Here is a 15,832-nt window from a genome sequence, read left to right on the forward strand (position 1 = left end):
AGGAAGTGGAAAATGAAAAGGTTTGAAATGGTCTTGATACTTCTACCAGGCATCCCCAGGTTGTTGCCCCAGGCCCTCTGTTTCCATTTCCCCTGCACATCAATCTGTCTGAACCCCCACCCCACCTGCTATCCAGCCCTCACTGCCCAGCCTCACTGTCCCCGTCCTGCCTGGGCTTCCTGTCTGCAGCCTCAGCCCAGCCTTGAACTGTCCTCTACGCTGCCACCACACTAGCCCGTTTCAATAGCAACTCTGCTCAGTGTACCTCCCTGCTGTGTGTGCTCGTTAGCCTCTCCCCATCACTGTGGGGTCCTTGATTGGGTTTCTGAGGCTTCAGGAACCCTCCCAAACCAGTGGCATGGTTTTACGTGTAAATGCTTGCTGTCATTTTCCTGAGGAGAGTTACACAGTTCACCCTGAACTCCTTTGCTTGGTACCCGAGGCTTTTTGGCCCTGGCCTGACTCTGATTGGGTTTGCCCCCTGCTGTCTTGTCCCTTGGTCTTGCCACTCCTGCAATTCTGGGCCCCCTCACAACTCCTCGCTCTGCCAGGTGTCCCTTTGTCCCGGTGCCCCCTTTCACTGGTTGGCCAGGCAGACTCAGACACTTGTTCTGCCTTCCTGCTGTCCCTTACTCCCCCCTTCGCAGCAGGGGTGCTGCAGCAGAACTGCCCACTTGTTGACAGCAGGACCAGGGCTCTGCAGCTCTCTTTCCCTGGTGGCTAGTGCAGCACATGGCAGGTGGCAGAGGGTCAGCAAAGATGTACTAAAGGAATAAGTGGTCCTCTCACATTTACTGGGTGCCAGCCGCTCTGGGATCGGGCTTTGTCCTCATTCACACATGAGCAGCAGCCAGCCAGAGGGCTTTAACTTACTGAGGGTCCCACAGCCAGTCAGGAAGGGGCAGACCTAGCACTAGAGCAGTATTTGCTCTGCTGCCTCACACCTTATTTTATAAAGGTTAATTTTTAGCTTTAAAAAAAAATAGCATTTTTTTTCCTATTTTAGGAATATCTGAACAAACATCAGAACTGGGTGTCAGGACTGTCCCAGCACACGGGGCTGGCCATGGCCACTGAGAGCATCCTTCACTTTGCCAGCTACAACAAGCAGAACACAACTCTTGGGGTATGTGTGCGCCTCCTGGGGAGCAGTGATCTCCTTCAACTGTGGGAGCCATAGTGCGGGGAGAAAAGGCCAAAACTCATAGGTGTCTTTTCACAAAAGGCTCCTGGGCACCCACATGCCGCACATGTCGGGGTGCTCACAGTGTCTGTCAGCAGGTTGGAATCAGGTAAGAGATCCCCACGTTCAGAGGAAAGCTGGTCATTAAGACAGGTATTTCCAGGGCCGGCCCCGTGGCCGAGTGGTAAAGTTCACGCTCTCTGCTTCAGCAGCCCAGGGTTTCGCCAGTTCAGATCCTGGGCACGGACATGGCACCGCTCGTCAAGCCATGCTTGAGGCAGTGTCCCACATGCCACAACTAGAAGGACCCACAACTAAAAATACACAACTATGTACCGGGGGGCTTTGGGAGAAAAAGGAAAAATAAAATCTTTAAAAAATAATAATAAAGAAATTAAAATTAAATAAATAAATAAATAAAACAGATATTTCCTTACTGTGCTTCAGTTTTGAAAATATGGATTGATTGAGATATAAGCTTGATCACATGGGATTTCTGCTTGTCCACATCCATGAGGAAGGGAACTGATCTCTATTAGACGTGAACAGCATTATTTTATAGTCATTTTGACCTGAAACATTTGTAGTCCTGTTTTCAGCAGGTGCTGAACTTCACACACGTCTTCAACTCTGTCTTGTTCTGCTTGAGGTTAATTTAGAGAACAGCGGGTCTACTAAACAGTACTTTCTGAGCTAAATTAGAGCCTAGGATCAGAGCAGGAGCTTGACAACAGGTGATCTGACTAGCAGTGTTGCGTTTTGGCGTCTCCCAACCTCAGGGCCCAGGGCCTCTGTCCATCCAGCTGAACATAGCACAACTGCATGTATCATTTGTGCTTCTTGACTCTCTCTCAGGCTGGGGTAGGGAGAGGCTGCCTGCCTGTCTTTTAAGGACATGATACAGTGGAGTTGCAGAGGCTGAGCATCTGGGAGGGATGGCGGCCCTGTGATTTCTCAGTGTGGCCATGACAGGATAGGAGGAGCCTGTTAGGCAGCCTGAGTGCCCTTGGCCTCTGTGCCAGACCTGTGGCTGTGCCCGAGGAAGCCGGTGTCTTCTCACACCTCACGTGATCATCGGATCTCTCACCTGGAGATGACTGTGTTCTCTCTGAAGACATCTGCATCCCAAACACAGCCAACAGAGCCAGGCACAGCCTGCATTTACAGACCAAGCTGCCAGCCCCCAGATCTCCCTGCTCTGACAAGGCCTGGTGGCATGAGATCAGCTCTCCAACCTGGGTCCCTCTACTACTTTGAGAGGATAAGAAGAGACCAGAAGCCGGACTGATCGATTAAGAATGCATGTAACAACTCGTAGTCCTCTAGGATCTAGCCAGCTGACTTGGGAGAGAGCGATTTTGCCTAAAAGACTTAAATGTGTGTGTGTGTGTGTGTGTGTGTGTGTGAGGAAGATTGGCCCTGAGCTAACATCCCTGCCCGTCTTCCTCTATTTTGTATGTGGGATGCCACCACAGCATGACTTGATGAGCAGTGTGTAGGTCCATGCCCAGGATCCAAACCTGCAAACCTCGGACCACTGAAGCAGAGCGCGCGAACTTAACCACTACGCCACTGGGCCAGCCCCCAGATTTAAATCTTTTTCCTCAAAATTAAATTTAGGTTAGGTTTTCCATTTTCTGTTACTAAAGAGGGAAGGATACTTTTTATTGTGTGTTCTGATTGTTGGTTATGCTGGAGATCCTGGCCAAGGTGCCCCTGCTCCACAGAAAGTGCAGGAGCCTACCAGAGTGACGTCTCCCCATCAGACAGCACCGAGGCGAGAGCAGCTGTGGAGGCCATTTCAGAAGCGCGATTTCAGGCCACTGGGTCATGCTGCCCAGACACCTGAGCCAGAATACCTTGCAGTGCCATCTGCCTTGCCACCCCTTGGAGCACTGGGTGTAAGCTGGAACAGTCAGAGCAGTTATGCAAGGCCGGGAGCTGCCTGCACTGTGGCCCGCGAGTGCCGTTTGCTGCCCCAAGGACTGTAGGCTTTGTGAAGGTTGCTGAGTCCAGTACAGCTTGGGAGAGGGCCACTGTCATCCCCACTTTGCAGGGGAGCACATTGAGGCTCAGGGACAGCAAGTGACCTCCTCAGGGTCTCACAGCTGGTTGATGGCAGAGCCAGGTTCCAACGAAGGCCTGTTTGATGCCAAAGGCCACACTATTTCTAAAAAACGGAAAGCAGTTTTACATGACCGTTTTTTTTTTTTTTGCTGGGAAAGATTCGCCCTGAGCTAACATCTGCTGCCAATCTTCCTCTTTTTGTATGTGAGTTGCCACCACAGCACAGCCAGTAACAGATGAGTGGTGTAGGTCCATGCCTGGGAACCGAACCCAGGCTGCCAAAGTGGAGCACGCCAAACTTACTACTAGGCCACCAGGGCTGGCCGTACATGACCTCTTTTTAAATAAACTAGCTTAATAATTTTATGAGAAAACCATATATTTTTGTTCTTGCTTGTGTTTTGATTTTTCCAAAAATTTTTATTTTCTTCCCCTGACCTTCTTTCTCCCCACCCACTCCCCCTGAAAAAATACCTTTTAATTCCAACAACTGAGAAGTTCATTTTCTCTAGTCATATCTGTATGTCAAGATGTCAGTGAGTTGTGCTGATCTGTAGTGAATGGGGCTGAAGGGAATCGTGGAAAGTGGTCATTTAGACGCGTGCTGGAGGCCTTCAATGACACTGCACGGAGCTGTAGCTGAGAGCATGCGTGGGAGCAGTGACCAGCCAGGGCTAGGGAGAGATGTCACTGGGACCCCAAGTCCTGGGAGCTGGGAGGTGGGCTCAGGACTGAGGCTGAAGCTGAAGCAGAGGAAGGGGGATGTGTGATTTGCAGATGTTTTTCCCATTCTGTAGGTTGCCTGTTAATTTAGGGTGTCCATTTTGTCTTTACCATTAGGCTGTCAGCAGCCAGTTGGTGTTTAAGAAAGAGCCCTTGCTGGCTTTTGCTGGTTCTGCTGTCATTGCTCTCACCTTCAGTCACCCTTTACCATCTTTAAGTCACGTTACACACCAGCATGCCTCCACAGAGAAGACATCTGTGAAGCGTCAACTTCACAGCATTTCCATGGCAGATTACTATGATTTTCACAATAAGCTGGTGATTATTTCTGTTGTGAAGGCCTATTCACCACTGGGGGTGACAGTAGTCAGGATGGCAAAGTGAAGCTATAGTACAAGCTGCCTTCCAGAGGAATTTTTCATGTTTTCCATGGGACATATCAGTCTGGAGGGTGTTCTAAAATATTTCATTTTGTTAACTGGCCAGCGCTGAAGGTTTTTAATAACCCGTGGATCTAAACTTCTTAACTAGGCTTAGGTTTAGCCACAGTAAACACGAGGAAAACTTGTTGCAACAGTCTGAAGTAATTATCGATATTTGTCTGTAGGCAACTCAGCTAACCGAGCGCCCGGCCTGTGTGAAGAAAGATTACTCCAACTTCATGGCGTCCCTGAATTTGCGCAACCGTTATGCGGGCGAGGTACTTGTCCTGCCCTGGTGTCCAGCGCCCTTCAGAGTGCCCTCTTGTTCTGATGCCAGTCGGCTCCTTCCCACTGGAAAATGAATGGGTGTCTGGGTGAATGTGGAACTCACTCGTTAGGTGGACTTGAAGGCCTGGGGCCCTGGGACCCATCAGCACAGTCTGGAGCTTTTATGACACTCACTCACCACAGTCTGGATGCACTGAAGCATTCTATTTTTCTGGCTCTTTTTTTTTCAGTGTAACAAACATTCATTGAGTGCCATGCCTTATCTGGGGCAATTGGTGAGGTGTACGTACTATTATTCCAATTTTACAGATAAAGAAACAGACTCCCCAGATTAAGTAGGTTGTCAAAGTCACACATCAGAGCAGCATCGGGAACCACATCTGACCACCATGAAGGCTTTTGTCCACCACACCAGTTTATCCCAGCCTGACAAGTTGCTTCATCTCTCTGGGCCTGAGTTTCCTCATCAATAAAACACAGAAGCTCATCTGTACCATTTCAGAGGCCCCTGGAAGTCCATTGGTGGCCTGGTCTGAGTGGGGGACTCACGTCCCCACTGAGAGCTCTGCAACTTGCTTATTGCAAAAGTCGCTCTTCCCACGAACCCCGGCAGTGGGACCCGTGTTCTGCTCAGCTGCCACCCACCCTGCATTCTTAGTCGCTGGAAATTCCCTGAGGGGCTGTTCCACATGTTTGAATACCTCAGTAGTGGTGGGAAGTCTGTCTTTGGGGGTAGGTTTGGTTTTTGGAAGGTGTCAGATCTCCTGAGTAGTCAAGTCTTGTAAATAAAATCAGAAGTCTTTCTTAGAGAAGAAAAATAATGTATGACTTTAAAATACTGAGGCTAATCTTGTTTGAGTCACTGATTGAGTCTGAGAGAACTTCATTTATTCAGCTCCATTTGTACAGCCCTCCTTTGGGTCAGACGCCCTGCTCTGTGCTGGAATACAAAGATGACAAGACCAGGTCCCTGCCCTCAACGACCGTCTAGAATGGTGGGAATGCCAGCATACAGGTCTAAAAGAGAAGTTCCCAAAAAAGCTGTGAGCAGTAGTAGCATCGTTGAAATGAGCCTGTCATTCTCTGCTTGCATAAGCTCTAGTTTGGGACAGTGAAGCGCCCGTCAGGCCCCATCCACATGCCTGGATTACGTGCGACTCTCCTGACGAGCGTGCTTCTTGCAGGTGTATGGAATGATTCGGTTCTCAGACGCCACAGGCCAGATATCTGACCTGAACAAAATGATGGTCCAGGAGCTGAATACAGCATTAGACCTCGGTAATGCTCAAAACTACACACAGGCCATGTTCAAGCTGACGGCGATGCTCATCAGCAGCAAAGGTAATGGACAGAGACATGTAGAACTCCAGGCTTGTTTGTGAGTGTTTGCCTTCATCATCCTTAATGAGCTGGAGCTCCCCCCAGGAGACCTCTCTGGTGTCTCTTGTCGGGGGCAGTAAATACAATGCCATCGTTGGCCCAGCTGGTGCTGACTATCTTGCTGACCCAGGGAGGCCGTGGGTTCAGCCTGTGTCCAAGGCCCCTGAACAGCTTGTGTTTGGTTCCAGATTGTGACCCACAGCTCCTCCATCATCTATGTTGGGGTCCCCTCCGGATGTTCAATGAGCACGGCATGGAGACCGCCCTGGCCTGCTGGGAGTGGCTGCTGGCTGGCAAGAATGGAGTGGAAGTGCCGGTAGGACATGGGCCGTGGTCAGCTCCTGGGGGTGGGTCAGGGTTAGAGATGGAGAGAGCCTACCCTGGCTCCTTGGCTGACCATCTTGGAGACCCCAGGCAAGCCCCTTACCCTCTGGAGCCTCAGTCTCCTTATGTGTAAGACTGTGATATTAATGCCTGACCACAGGACTGTCCTAGAGACTAGAGAGATTATATGTTAAAAGCATCCCAGTGGTGCCTAGAAGTGGTTATTTTTCAGAAGCTTGGTAGGGGGAGCCATTTCTGTGAGAATGGAACATCTGTCAACATTGAGAGATTGGGAGCTGTTGTGTTTGTCCACAAGGACATTTCTCTTGGTCTGCTAACTTTGGGAGGAACAGCCTTCCTTGTGTCCGTATTTCTGAAGTTGCTACTGGAGGGGACCCATGGGAAGGCTGTATACCCTCTTTCAGCTGATTGGATGAACTCCTAAGAACAATTTTATTTTTCAAATATCTCATTAATTTCCCCTTTAACAGAGAATTTAACATGTTTTTTCTATGTGTCTTAGGATCAGTTGAAATAAGTGGTCAAAACAGGTGTTTTTCTTGTTCCCTGAGGGAAATTAGAATATTTCCAAAGATGAAGTTAGAATGTTTCAGACAGTGGTGGTGGCAGTAATTATAATACCTCACGTTGCCTGGTATGTTATAACTGCATGGAGTTTGTGTCAGGTACACCATTCAGAGTTTTGGTCCAAATGGCTTCATAGTCAGCAAGAGGCACTTACCCTGCCTCTCTGACTAGGAACTCGGCTGGGTCACTGGGCTCACCAGTGCATTCTGGACCCTTTCCATGTGAAACTAAGTAGGCACTGGGTTCTCAGCCTGCCAGCTCTGCTCTCATCTGGGAGTGTGCAGAAGGGTCTGTGGGAGTCCCAGCATAGAGATGTTGTGAAGGTTAAAGGACTTCATTCCCCTCACGGGCCAGGGACGGTGCCCAGCACATAGTGAGCTATCAGTAAGTGGTAACTGCTGTTATGATGGCGGCTGTTGTCATTGCCAGTAGAGGATTCTGCAGTGACAGCTATCTACCCTTGCCGTTATGGACACTCGTATTCACCCTGTCATCCTTTATGTTTTGTTTTCATGTATTTTACTACTACATGTGTTATACACCTTATAACATTATTTTCTTCTAAAAGTCAAAGGCTTTTTAATTAAGAAAAGAATTTTTTAAAAACCTTGTAAATTTATCCAAATATTTTCCATTTCTCACGTTCTTCAAGTCGTCCTGTCAACCCAAATTTGCAGTTGTTCTCTTCACTCCAGAGAACTTCCTTTAGCATTTCCTGTAGTGCAGTCTGCTGGAATAAATCCTCTCAGCTTTATTTTTCTTTTTTTAATTTATTTTTATTTTATTTTTATTTTATTTTATTTTTATTTTTTTATTTTTATATTTACTTTTATTTATTTTATCTTCGTTTTTTTTTTTTTTAAAGATTTTATTTTTTCCTTTTTCTCCCCAAAGCCCCCCAGTACATAGTTGTATATTCTTGGTTGTGGGTCCTTCTAGTTGTGGCACGTGGGACGCTGCCTCAGCGTGGTTTGATGAGCAGTGCCATGTCCGCGCCCAGGATTTGAACCAATGAAACACTGGGCCACTTGCAGCGGAGCGCGCGAACTTAACCACTCGGCCACGGGGCCAGCCCCTTATCTTCGTTTTTTATGTGGATGGATATATTTCCTGGATGTAGGATCCTGGGTTGAGTGTCCTGTTTTGTTGCTTTTAGCATATTAAATACATCTCCTGTTGTCTATTGGATTGCGTTGTTTCTGGGGAGAAGTGAGCAGTCATTCTTATTATTGTTTCTCAGTATGTGCTGTTGTTTTTGTTTTTTCTTTTAGCTACTTTTAGAATGTGTGTCTTTATCTTTGGTTTTTAATAGTTTGACTATGATGTGCCTAGGTGTGTTTTTCTGTGTATTTATCCTGTTGAAATTCATCAAACTTTTTAAATTTAGAGATTTAGGGGTTTTCATCAAACCTAGAAAATTTTAGGCCACTATTTCTTTAAATATTTTTTTACCCATTCTCTCTCTCTTCTCATTTTGGGATTCCAGTTACACATATGTTGATGACTTGATGTTGCCTCATAGGTCATTAACATTCTCAGTCATTTTCTGGGGGTTTTTTCTCTTTCTGTTTCATTTTGGTTCATTTTAATTTGCTGGTCTTCCAGTTCCCTGATACTTTCTTCTGCATTGTGCATTGTATTGTTAAGCTATTTTATACATTTTATTTCACATATAATAATTCTTAGATCTAGATTTCTATTTCTTTTTTATACTTTGTATTTCTTTGCTGAGATTCTCATCTTCACGTATTCTTTCCATCTTTTCCTAAAAGTCTTTGAACATATTTATAATAACTATTTAAAAATCTTTGTCTGGTCTGTTCTAGTATACAGTCATCTGTGGGTTGTTTTCTGTTGATTTTTCTCTTTACTGTTTTCCAATTTTTGATTGTTTAGTGAACATAGTGTGTAGAAAAGCAGTGCAGACTGAGGAGCACTGCCGTTTGATTTTCCTGGAGAATAGGAGGCCTTTCTTCTGTCAGGTTGCTGAAGTGGAGGTCACTGCCTCCGCCCCCAGGGGGCTAGTCTTGGCAAGAAGATGAATTCTTCCTGCTTTTCACCCCAACTTCTCTTCCTTTTTTGGTTTTCTTTTTTCAGCAAAATTAGGTGAGGGGTCATGGAAGGATTTTTGTGCCAAGCAAATTGCTGTTTCATTTGAAGTCTTTCAGACTCTGGTCTGTCCCCACTGCCTCTGCCATCACCAATAGCTCGGTTGGCTTCAGGTCCATCAGCGTTTGGCAGGCCTTGTCCAGACGCTCATAATACGCAGACCCAGAGCCAGCCCAGGAGGTGCTAGGGCTCACTGCTTCCTGGCAAAGCCTCCTCTCCCTGTAAATCAGTTCTTATCCACCACTCCCCAACAGTCCAACACATGTTTTTCATCTGTTTTGTCATATTATCCAGATCTTACTGTTAGCTTGGGGTTGAAGGTCACCTATTTCCTCTCACTCCCCGTCACTGCCTCTGCAAGGACCTGTTGTCCAGTCCCAGCAATGCCCCAGGAAGCCTGTTGACTTTTATTTCTGTGTCTTTTCTATTGTTGGAGTCTGCTTTTTGATTTTTTTCTATTATAATAGCAACCTCGGCTTGTTATAGAGAAGTTGGAAGTATGAGCGTAGTGAAAAAAACAAAATCATCCATAACCCCAACTTCAGAGGCAATTACTGATGGTGTTTTGGTGTCTTTTGCATTCGTGGGGAGATAAAGAGCTAGTGAGCCTATTGATCTCATCTCAGTATGAGGACCACCTCATGAGGGTCTGGGGCCTGTATTCCACCAAGATTGAACAGAACTCTGATCCCTTGGTATGGTGCTCAAATTCATCACCCAAAACAAATGAACTGGGCCCACACTGGCCTCCACCTGTCTCCCAACCTCAGTAAATGCCAACATAATCCTTCCCTCTGCCCAGAAAAAATCCTTACAGCCATCTCTGACTCCCCTTTCTCATGCTTCCCACAGATGATCCTCAGGTTTACCTTTTTACTTTTTTTTTTTTTTTTTTTTTTTGAGGAAGATTAGCCCTCAGCTAACTACTGCCAGTCCTCCTCTTTTTGCTGAGGAAGCCTGGCTCTGAGCTAACATCCGTGCCCATCTTCCTCTAGTTTATACGTGGGACGCCTACCACAGCGTGGCTGCCAAGCAGTGCCATGTCCGCACCCGGGATCCGAACCAGCGAACCCCGGGCCGCCGAGAAGCAGAACGTGCGAACTTAACTGCTGCGCCACCGGGCCGGCCCCTTACCTTTTTACTTTTAAAATATATTCAGAAGCTGACCACTTCTCAGCATCCCAGCTGCTGCCCCCTGACGCCAGCCTCTTTTGTTTCTCACCTGGACTAGGAAGGCAGCCTGTGGCTTCCCTGCTTCTACCTGGGCCCTCTCCACGTGCAGTCAGAGCGAGCCAGTAAAACATGGGTTGAATCAGTTCCCTCCCATGCCCCATACCTGTCAGTGCTGCCCTGTGCTCACGCAGAGTAGAAGACAGATTTGCTTCTATGACCTACAAGCCTCCTCCGCCACCTCGACTTTGTCCCCTTCTGCTCCCTTCACCTGCTCCACCGCAGGCGGGTTCCTGCCACCCCTGCCCTCTGGGCGTGCTCCTGTTGTAGGCTGCAAGTTCTGTTCCCCCTCCTGGCTGTGCTCTTCTCAGATGGCCTCACTTCTTGCCCCTGCATTAGCCCAAGCTAAGACAGGGCTTGTCGTAGCTGTCCCCTCCCCACCGGGGCTTTCCCTGGCCACCCTACCTAAAATGCCGCACACACCCACGTTCACTCTTTCAAGCCCCTTCATGGCCCTGCTTTCCCCTTAGCAGTGGTCAGTGTCCCTTGTCTTTAGCTTGCTTCTCTTGTCATTTGTGGCCATGCTGTAGACCAGGTGGATGTATTGTCTTGTTCATGCTCCATTCTCAGAGCCTGGAAGGCCCTGGTTCAGAGATGGTGATCAGAATGTGCTTGTTGAACAAGTGAGTGTGGCTCGCTGTCCCCAGGCAGCCCTGTTGTTTCTTCCTCTACCATAGGCTTGCATTTGGCTGCAGGAAACAGAAACCAGGTGCAGTGCCTTGACCACCAGGGGTTCCTCCTCCTTGTGTTGAAGGCAGCTTGTTGATATCCCAGGCTCCTGTCTGCCACTCTGCCACCCTTAGCATGTGGACTTTGTCCTCACCCTCAGGACCTCCAGATGGCTTCTGTGCCTCCAGGCAGGAAGGAGGGCAAAAGACAGTGACTGTCCTGACCTTCTTCCCCAGGGCCTCACCCAACTGATGCCCACTGCCCATTAGTGCTAATGAGAACCTTTGGCCAACCCAACCAGCGGAGGTTTGGGTGAGGGTACTTGTGACTGGCCACGTGGCCACCCTGAATAAAACCATAAGAAAGAAAGAGGGGATGGATCCTGGGCAGGGAGCCAGGGCGTCTCCCCCAGGCACCAAGCCTCAGTTGTCACATCTCTCAGGGGAGGAATGCCGCCCTTGAAGGAGCTGCCTGGTGTTGTCAGGTCCACAGGGGAGGCTGCTCCTCTGTGGAACCAACCCATGGTGGTTGCAGGCTCCAGTCAGCTCCTGTATTCCCCGGACCTGCTTAGTGAGATGAAGATGTTGTGCAGGGTCCGTGTGGAGTGGAGAAAAGGAACTAGGTTCTGGAGCCAAAATCCTGTCCTGCGCTTTCCAGCTCAGAGGCCCCGAGCAGGCGACCTCACCTCCAGTGCCATAGGTGGGTTCCAGGATTGTCAGGACGATTCAGCCAAGGCCCACCAAGCACCAGGCATGCCACAGATGTGCCAGCACCATGGAGTGAGGCACACAGAATATGGCCTGGTGTTAGTTCAAGAATGGCCTTTTTGATTAAAAAAAAAAAAAAAAAGGCTGGGAATTGGGGTCATGGGTGATCCTTACTTTTTTCTTCATACTTGCCTCAGTTTCCTAAATTTTGTTCACTGAGCATCTATTCCTTTTATAATTTTTTTTTAAAAAAGGAGCCAGCCCCGTGGCCGAGTGGTTAAGTTCACACACTTCACTTCAGTGGCCCGTGGTTTTGCCGGTTCGGATCCTGGTGCAGACCTAGCACCGCTCATCAAGCCATGCTGAGGTGGCATCCCACATAACAGAACTAGAAGGATCTACAACTAGAATATACAAATATGTACTGGGGGGCTCTGGGAAGAAGAAGAAAAAAAAGATTGGCAACAGTTGTTAGCTCAGGTGCCAATCTTTAAAAAAAAGAATCCACTTTGAAAAAAACAAAAACAGTAAGTATCTTTCTGTGCTTTATGAGGAGCTAACAGTCACTGTGTACTTGCAGTTTATGCGGGAGATGTCGGGGGCCTGGCAGATGACAGTGGAGCAGAAGTTCGGCCTTTTTTCTGCGGAGATAAAGGAAGCAGACCCCCTGGCAGCGTCAGAAGCGAGTCAGCCCAAACCTTGTGCCCCTGAAGTGACCCCCCACTACATCTGGATTGATGTATGTGCCCGGCCCCACTGCTGCCCCAGGCTCAGCTGTGTTCTGCCCATTCTAGCTGTGGGGGCCAAGGCTCCCCTGGGGGCTGGGGCTGAGTGAGCGTGAGGCTCCGGGTTTTAAGATTGCCTTATCTGGGGGGACGGTTGGGAGCGGCTTTCCCACCTTTCTCCCCAGGCCCCTACCAGCCTCTCCCTGCTTGCCCACAGACCCCTGCCCGCCCTCCTGTTGGCCCAGAGCCCCTCCTCAGCTGCCCGCGCTGGGGTGGGCTGGCCAGGCACCAGCATGTGTTCTCCTTCCCACCTAGTTCCTGGTGCAGCGGTTCGAGATCGCCAAGTACTGCAGCTCTGACCAGGTGGAGATCTTCTCCAGCCTGCTGCAGCGCTCCATGTCGCTGAACATCGGTGGGGCCAAGGGGAGCATGAACCGGCACGTGGCGGCCATCGGGCCCCGCTTCAAGTGAGGGCTCTCCTCCTCTGGGGGTGCTGTCTGAGTTGCTGGCACTGTGGGCCCTCTCCACAGAGGTTTCCCATGGTTGGTCATTTATTCACTAGAAACTGACCAAGCCCCCAGTGTATGCAGGGTTCCCCAGAAGGGCATCGGCACGCTAATGACCTGGCCCACTGTGCCCTTCCAGGGCCAGGGAAGCTGGGCAGCATGCTGTCCACGTGATAGGGAGTGTCCAGGAAGCTGGTTCACTCATGGACCTGGGGCAGACCTTCTAAATCGATTGGGGGCTGGGTGGCAGCAAAATTGTGTAACAGTTCTGGTGACATAGTGGTGAGTGAAAAACAGCAGGTGGTGTGGCAGAGCTCAAGTGTGGCAAGCTCAGGCTGGGTGGCTGGCAGTGGGTTTGGGCAGGTCACTTTACCCCTCTGAGAGGTTTGCAGAAAACTTCTGATCATGCTGACTGTATGCCAAATCCTGTGTAAAACACCAGCCTCACCAGGGGACGCCCTGTACCCCTGCCTTTGGGGGACACGTGTCCTGGTGAGAGGCCCCACATCAGGTGCTATGATCAGAGGCACCCTGGATACAGCAGGAGGAGCTGGGCCTCCAGGTGCCTGGGTGATGGAATGGAGGGAGGGAGAGGGCCCCCACCGTCAGGCCCTGCCTGCGCCCTTCCTGCTGCCTGCTGTCAGTGCCAGCTCGATCCACTCCTCCCCTGAGCTCCAGACCCACATTCCTGCAGCTGCTGGGCACTCCCTAGGGCCGTGCTTCACAAACCACTGTGGGGAAGGGCTAGTTCTCTTTGTCCTTAGCTTCCAATCCACCATGTACCTATACTTTTATAAAATTTGGAGAGAATGAATTACTAGAAAAGGATCCTTAGTGGACTGTCAGAACAATGTGAAATTGCCACAGAAGCGAGCAGGTGCCCCTCTCAGTTCCTGTTCCTGACTCGTCACAGGCCAACACTGTCTACAGGTGCCCTTTGAGGAGCCCTGACCTCGCAGAAACCAGGTGCTTAGGAAATTCCTTTTTTTAAAATCTGAATTAAATGTTCTACTTCTGTAGCAGCTATAGGTGACTGTACCTCAGGGAGCAGTTTGCAGATCGTTTGTTAGACCCAAGCTTCTGGCCAAGGCAGATTAACACACAAATTGTTCCTTTTTCCCCCAACAAAAGTGAAGGTTGAAAAAAACATTTCCTAAGGCATTTTGAGTTGATAAACCTGTAAATGGTAATCCCCTGGCTAATGCCACAGCCCTGGTGCACTCAAGCTCTGTCACCAGAGACATGCCCTGAGCTGAAGGACTGAGTAGTGAGGTGTTGGGGAGAGAGGGACCCTCGGAGGTTCAGGCCAGGCGAGCAGCTCCGACTCAGCTCTGTCTCGCCCCTGGGGCTCTCGTAGACTGCTGACCCTGGGGCTGTCCCTGCTGCATGCTGACGTGGTTCCAAACGCAACCATCCGCAACGTGCTCCGCGAGAAGATCTACTCAACTGCTTTTGATTACTTCAGGTACACCCTCAGCTGTCCGCACGCAGTGTCAGTGACAGCCCAGCCCCACCGTTACCCCCGTTGTCTCGGACCCTGGGCAGTCACTCACAGGAGGAAACGGTTTGCCTGGTTTACATGCCACCCTCCTTGTTCAGCAGTCCTGGTGCCCCTGGATTTGAAGATCCGCAGTCCTGTGCGTGTATCCATGCGTGTACTCAGGGCCGGCCTCCCTACAAGATGTGTGCATTTTCCCTCAGTTCCACTCAGTTAAAAGATTAAGTGCATCCATTTAACTTTCTACTTAATATGAGTGGCCATTGCACAAAGAATTGCAAATACTTGCTGCCTAGGGCTTTGCAAGTGTAGTTTTGTTGTTGTATGGAGACAGCTGCAGTTGCACGGTCTGCCACAGGCACACCGTTCAGCCAGGAGATGTAGACCTTGATCTGAGGATAGTGGTGAGGGTGGGCACGAGAGGGCTCTGAAAATCACACTTTCCCCTGCGAACTAATGAAATAGTTGTTGCCGATGTCTGGCTCTGGGCTGACCTCTTGTCCCTAAGAGACCACTCGTGTCATCTCTCACTGCTTTATAATATGTCTGGCTTCTAGTGCCGGGCTCCAGGCCTTCAAATCTTGTCCTCTTTTGGTTGTTTGAAGTTGTCCGCCAAAGTTCCCTACTCAAGGAGAAAAGAGGCTGCGGGAAGACATAAGCATAATGATTAAATTTTGGACCGCCATGTTCTCAGATAAGAAGTACCTTACTGCCAGCCAACTAGTTCCACCAGGTAAGTGTTGTTCTCAGCAGTGCAGCTGGTCATGGGTGGTGGCGCCAAGGTGTGGGGGTGGGCAGGACAGATGTGCTGCATGGTGGACAGCCCTGAAGGAGCCAGGTCAGAAGAGCAGTTAGGACCCCACGGAGCCCTGGCCTTGGTTACGCTGCCTGGGCAGCAGAGGCCCAAAGCCCGCCTGGCTGCCGCTCCTGCCCCAGCCCCAGCTGAGGAGCATGGCTAAGGCAGGAGGCTCTAAGCAGACTCCACTCAGCATAACTTCTCTCAGCAGCAGCTTGGTTCTGAGGCACCCACTGCATATCTGACAGGCCCATGCTGGGCTACAGCGGTGCACCAAGATGAATAAGGCAGGGTCAGCTGTCATCTGGTAGGAGACAATCAAGTCGACAGGTAATTTCAACATGAGGGGATTGTGGCAGCACCCTTCATGGACAGGCACTTGGCCCACCAGAGTTGGGGAGCCAGGGACAGTTTTCTAGAAGAGGTGACATATGAGCTGAATCTCTGAGCATGAATAGGAGCTACCATGGGTGCACGGTGGGGAGAGGAAAAGGCCCTGAAGTGTAAGCAAGCAGCAGACCTCCACAAGGAAACCATGTTCTTGTTTCTCTGAGCACATAGCTGATTACACACCACAGATTAGAGGTGAAGAGCAGGGTTTCTGCAGCCAGGTCGCA

The 15,832-nt window shown here is 49.6% G+C and overlaps 1 protein-coding gene across 1 annotated transcript in view; it reads left to right on the forward strand.

Annotated features, from left to right (window-relative positions):
• Positions 1-15,832, forward strand: part of PI4KA (phosphatidylinositol 4-kinase alpha) — a 123,963-nt gene that overhangs the window by 89,084 nt on the left and 19,047 nt on the right. The window contains exons 29-36 of the mRNA XM_070628338.1: positions 1,007-1,126; positions 4,581-4,673; positions 5,868-6,024; positions 6,252-6,379; positions 12,271-12,429; positions 12,731-12,882; positions 14,279-14,386; positions 15,025-15,152. Coding sequence (XP_070484439.1) covers positions 1,007-1,126; positions 4,581-4,673; positions 5,868-6,024; positions 6,252-6,379; positions 12,271-12,429; positions 12,731-12,882; positions 14,279-14,386; positions 15,025-15,152 — 1,045 coding nt within the window. The remainder of the gene's footprint in view (positions 1-1,006; positions 1,127-4,580; positions 4,674-5,867; positions 6,025-6,251; positions 6,380-12,270; positions 12,430-12,730; positions 12,883-14,278; positions 14,387-15,024; positions 15,153-15,832) is intronic.

Source organism: Equus przewalskii, chromosome 7 (assembly GCF_037783145.1).
Source record: "Equus przewalskii isolate Varuska chromosome 7, EquPr2, whole genome shotgun sequence".
NCBI classification, from domain to species: domain Eukaryota; kingdom Metazoa; phylum Chordata; class Mammalia; order Perissodactyla; family Equidae; genus Equus; species Equus przewalskii.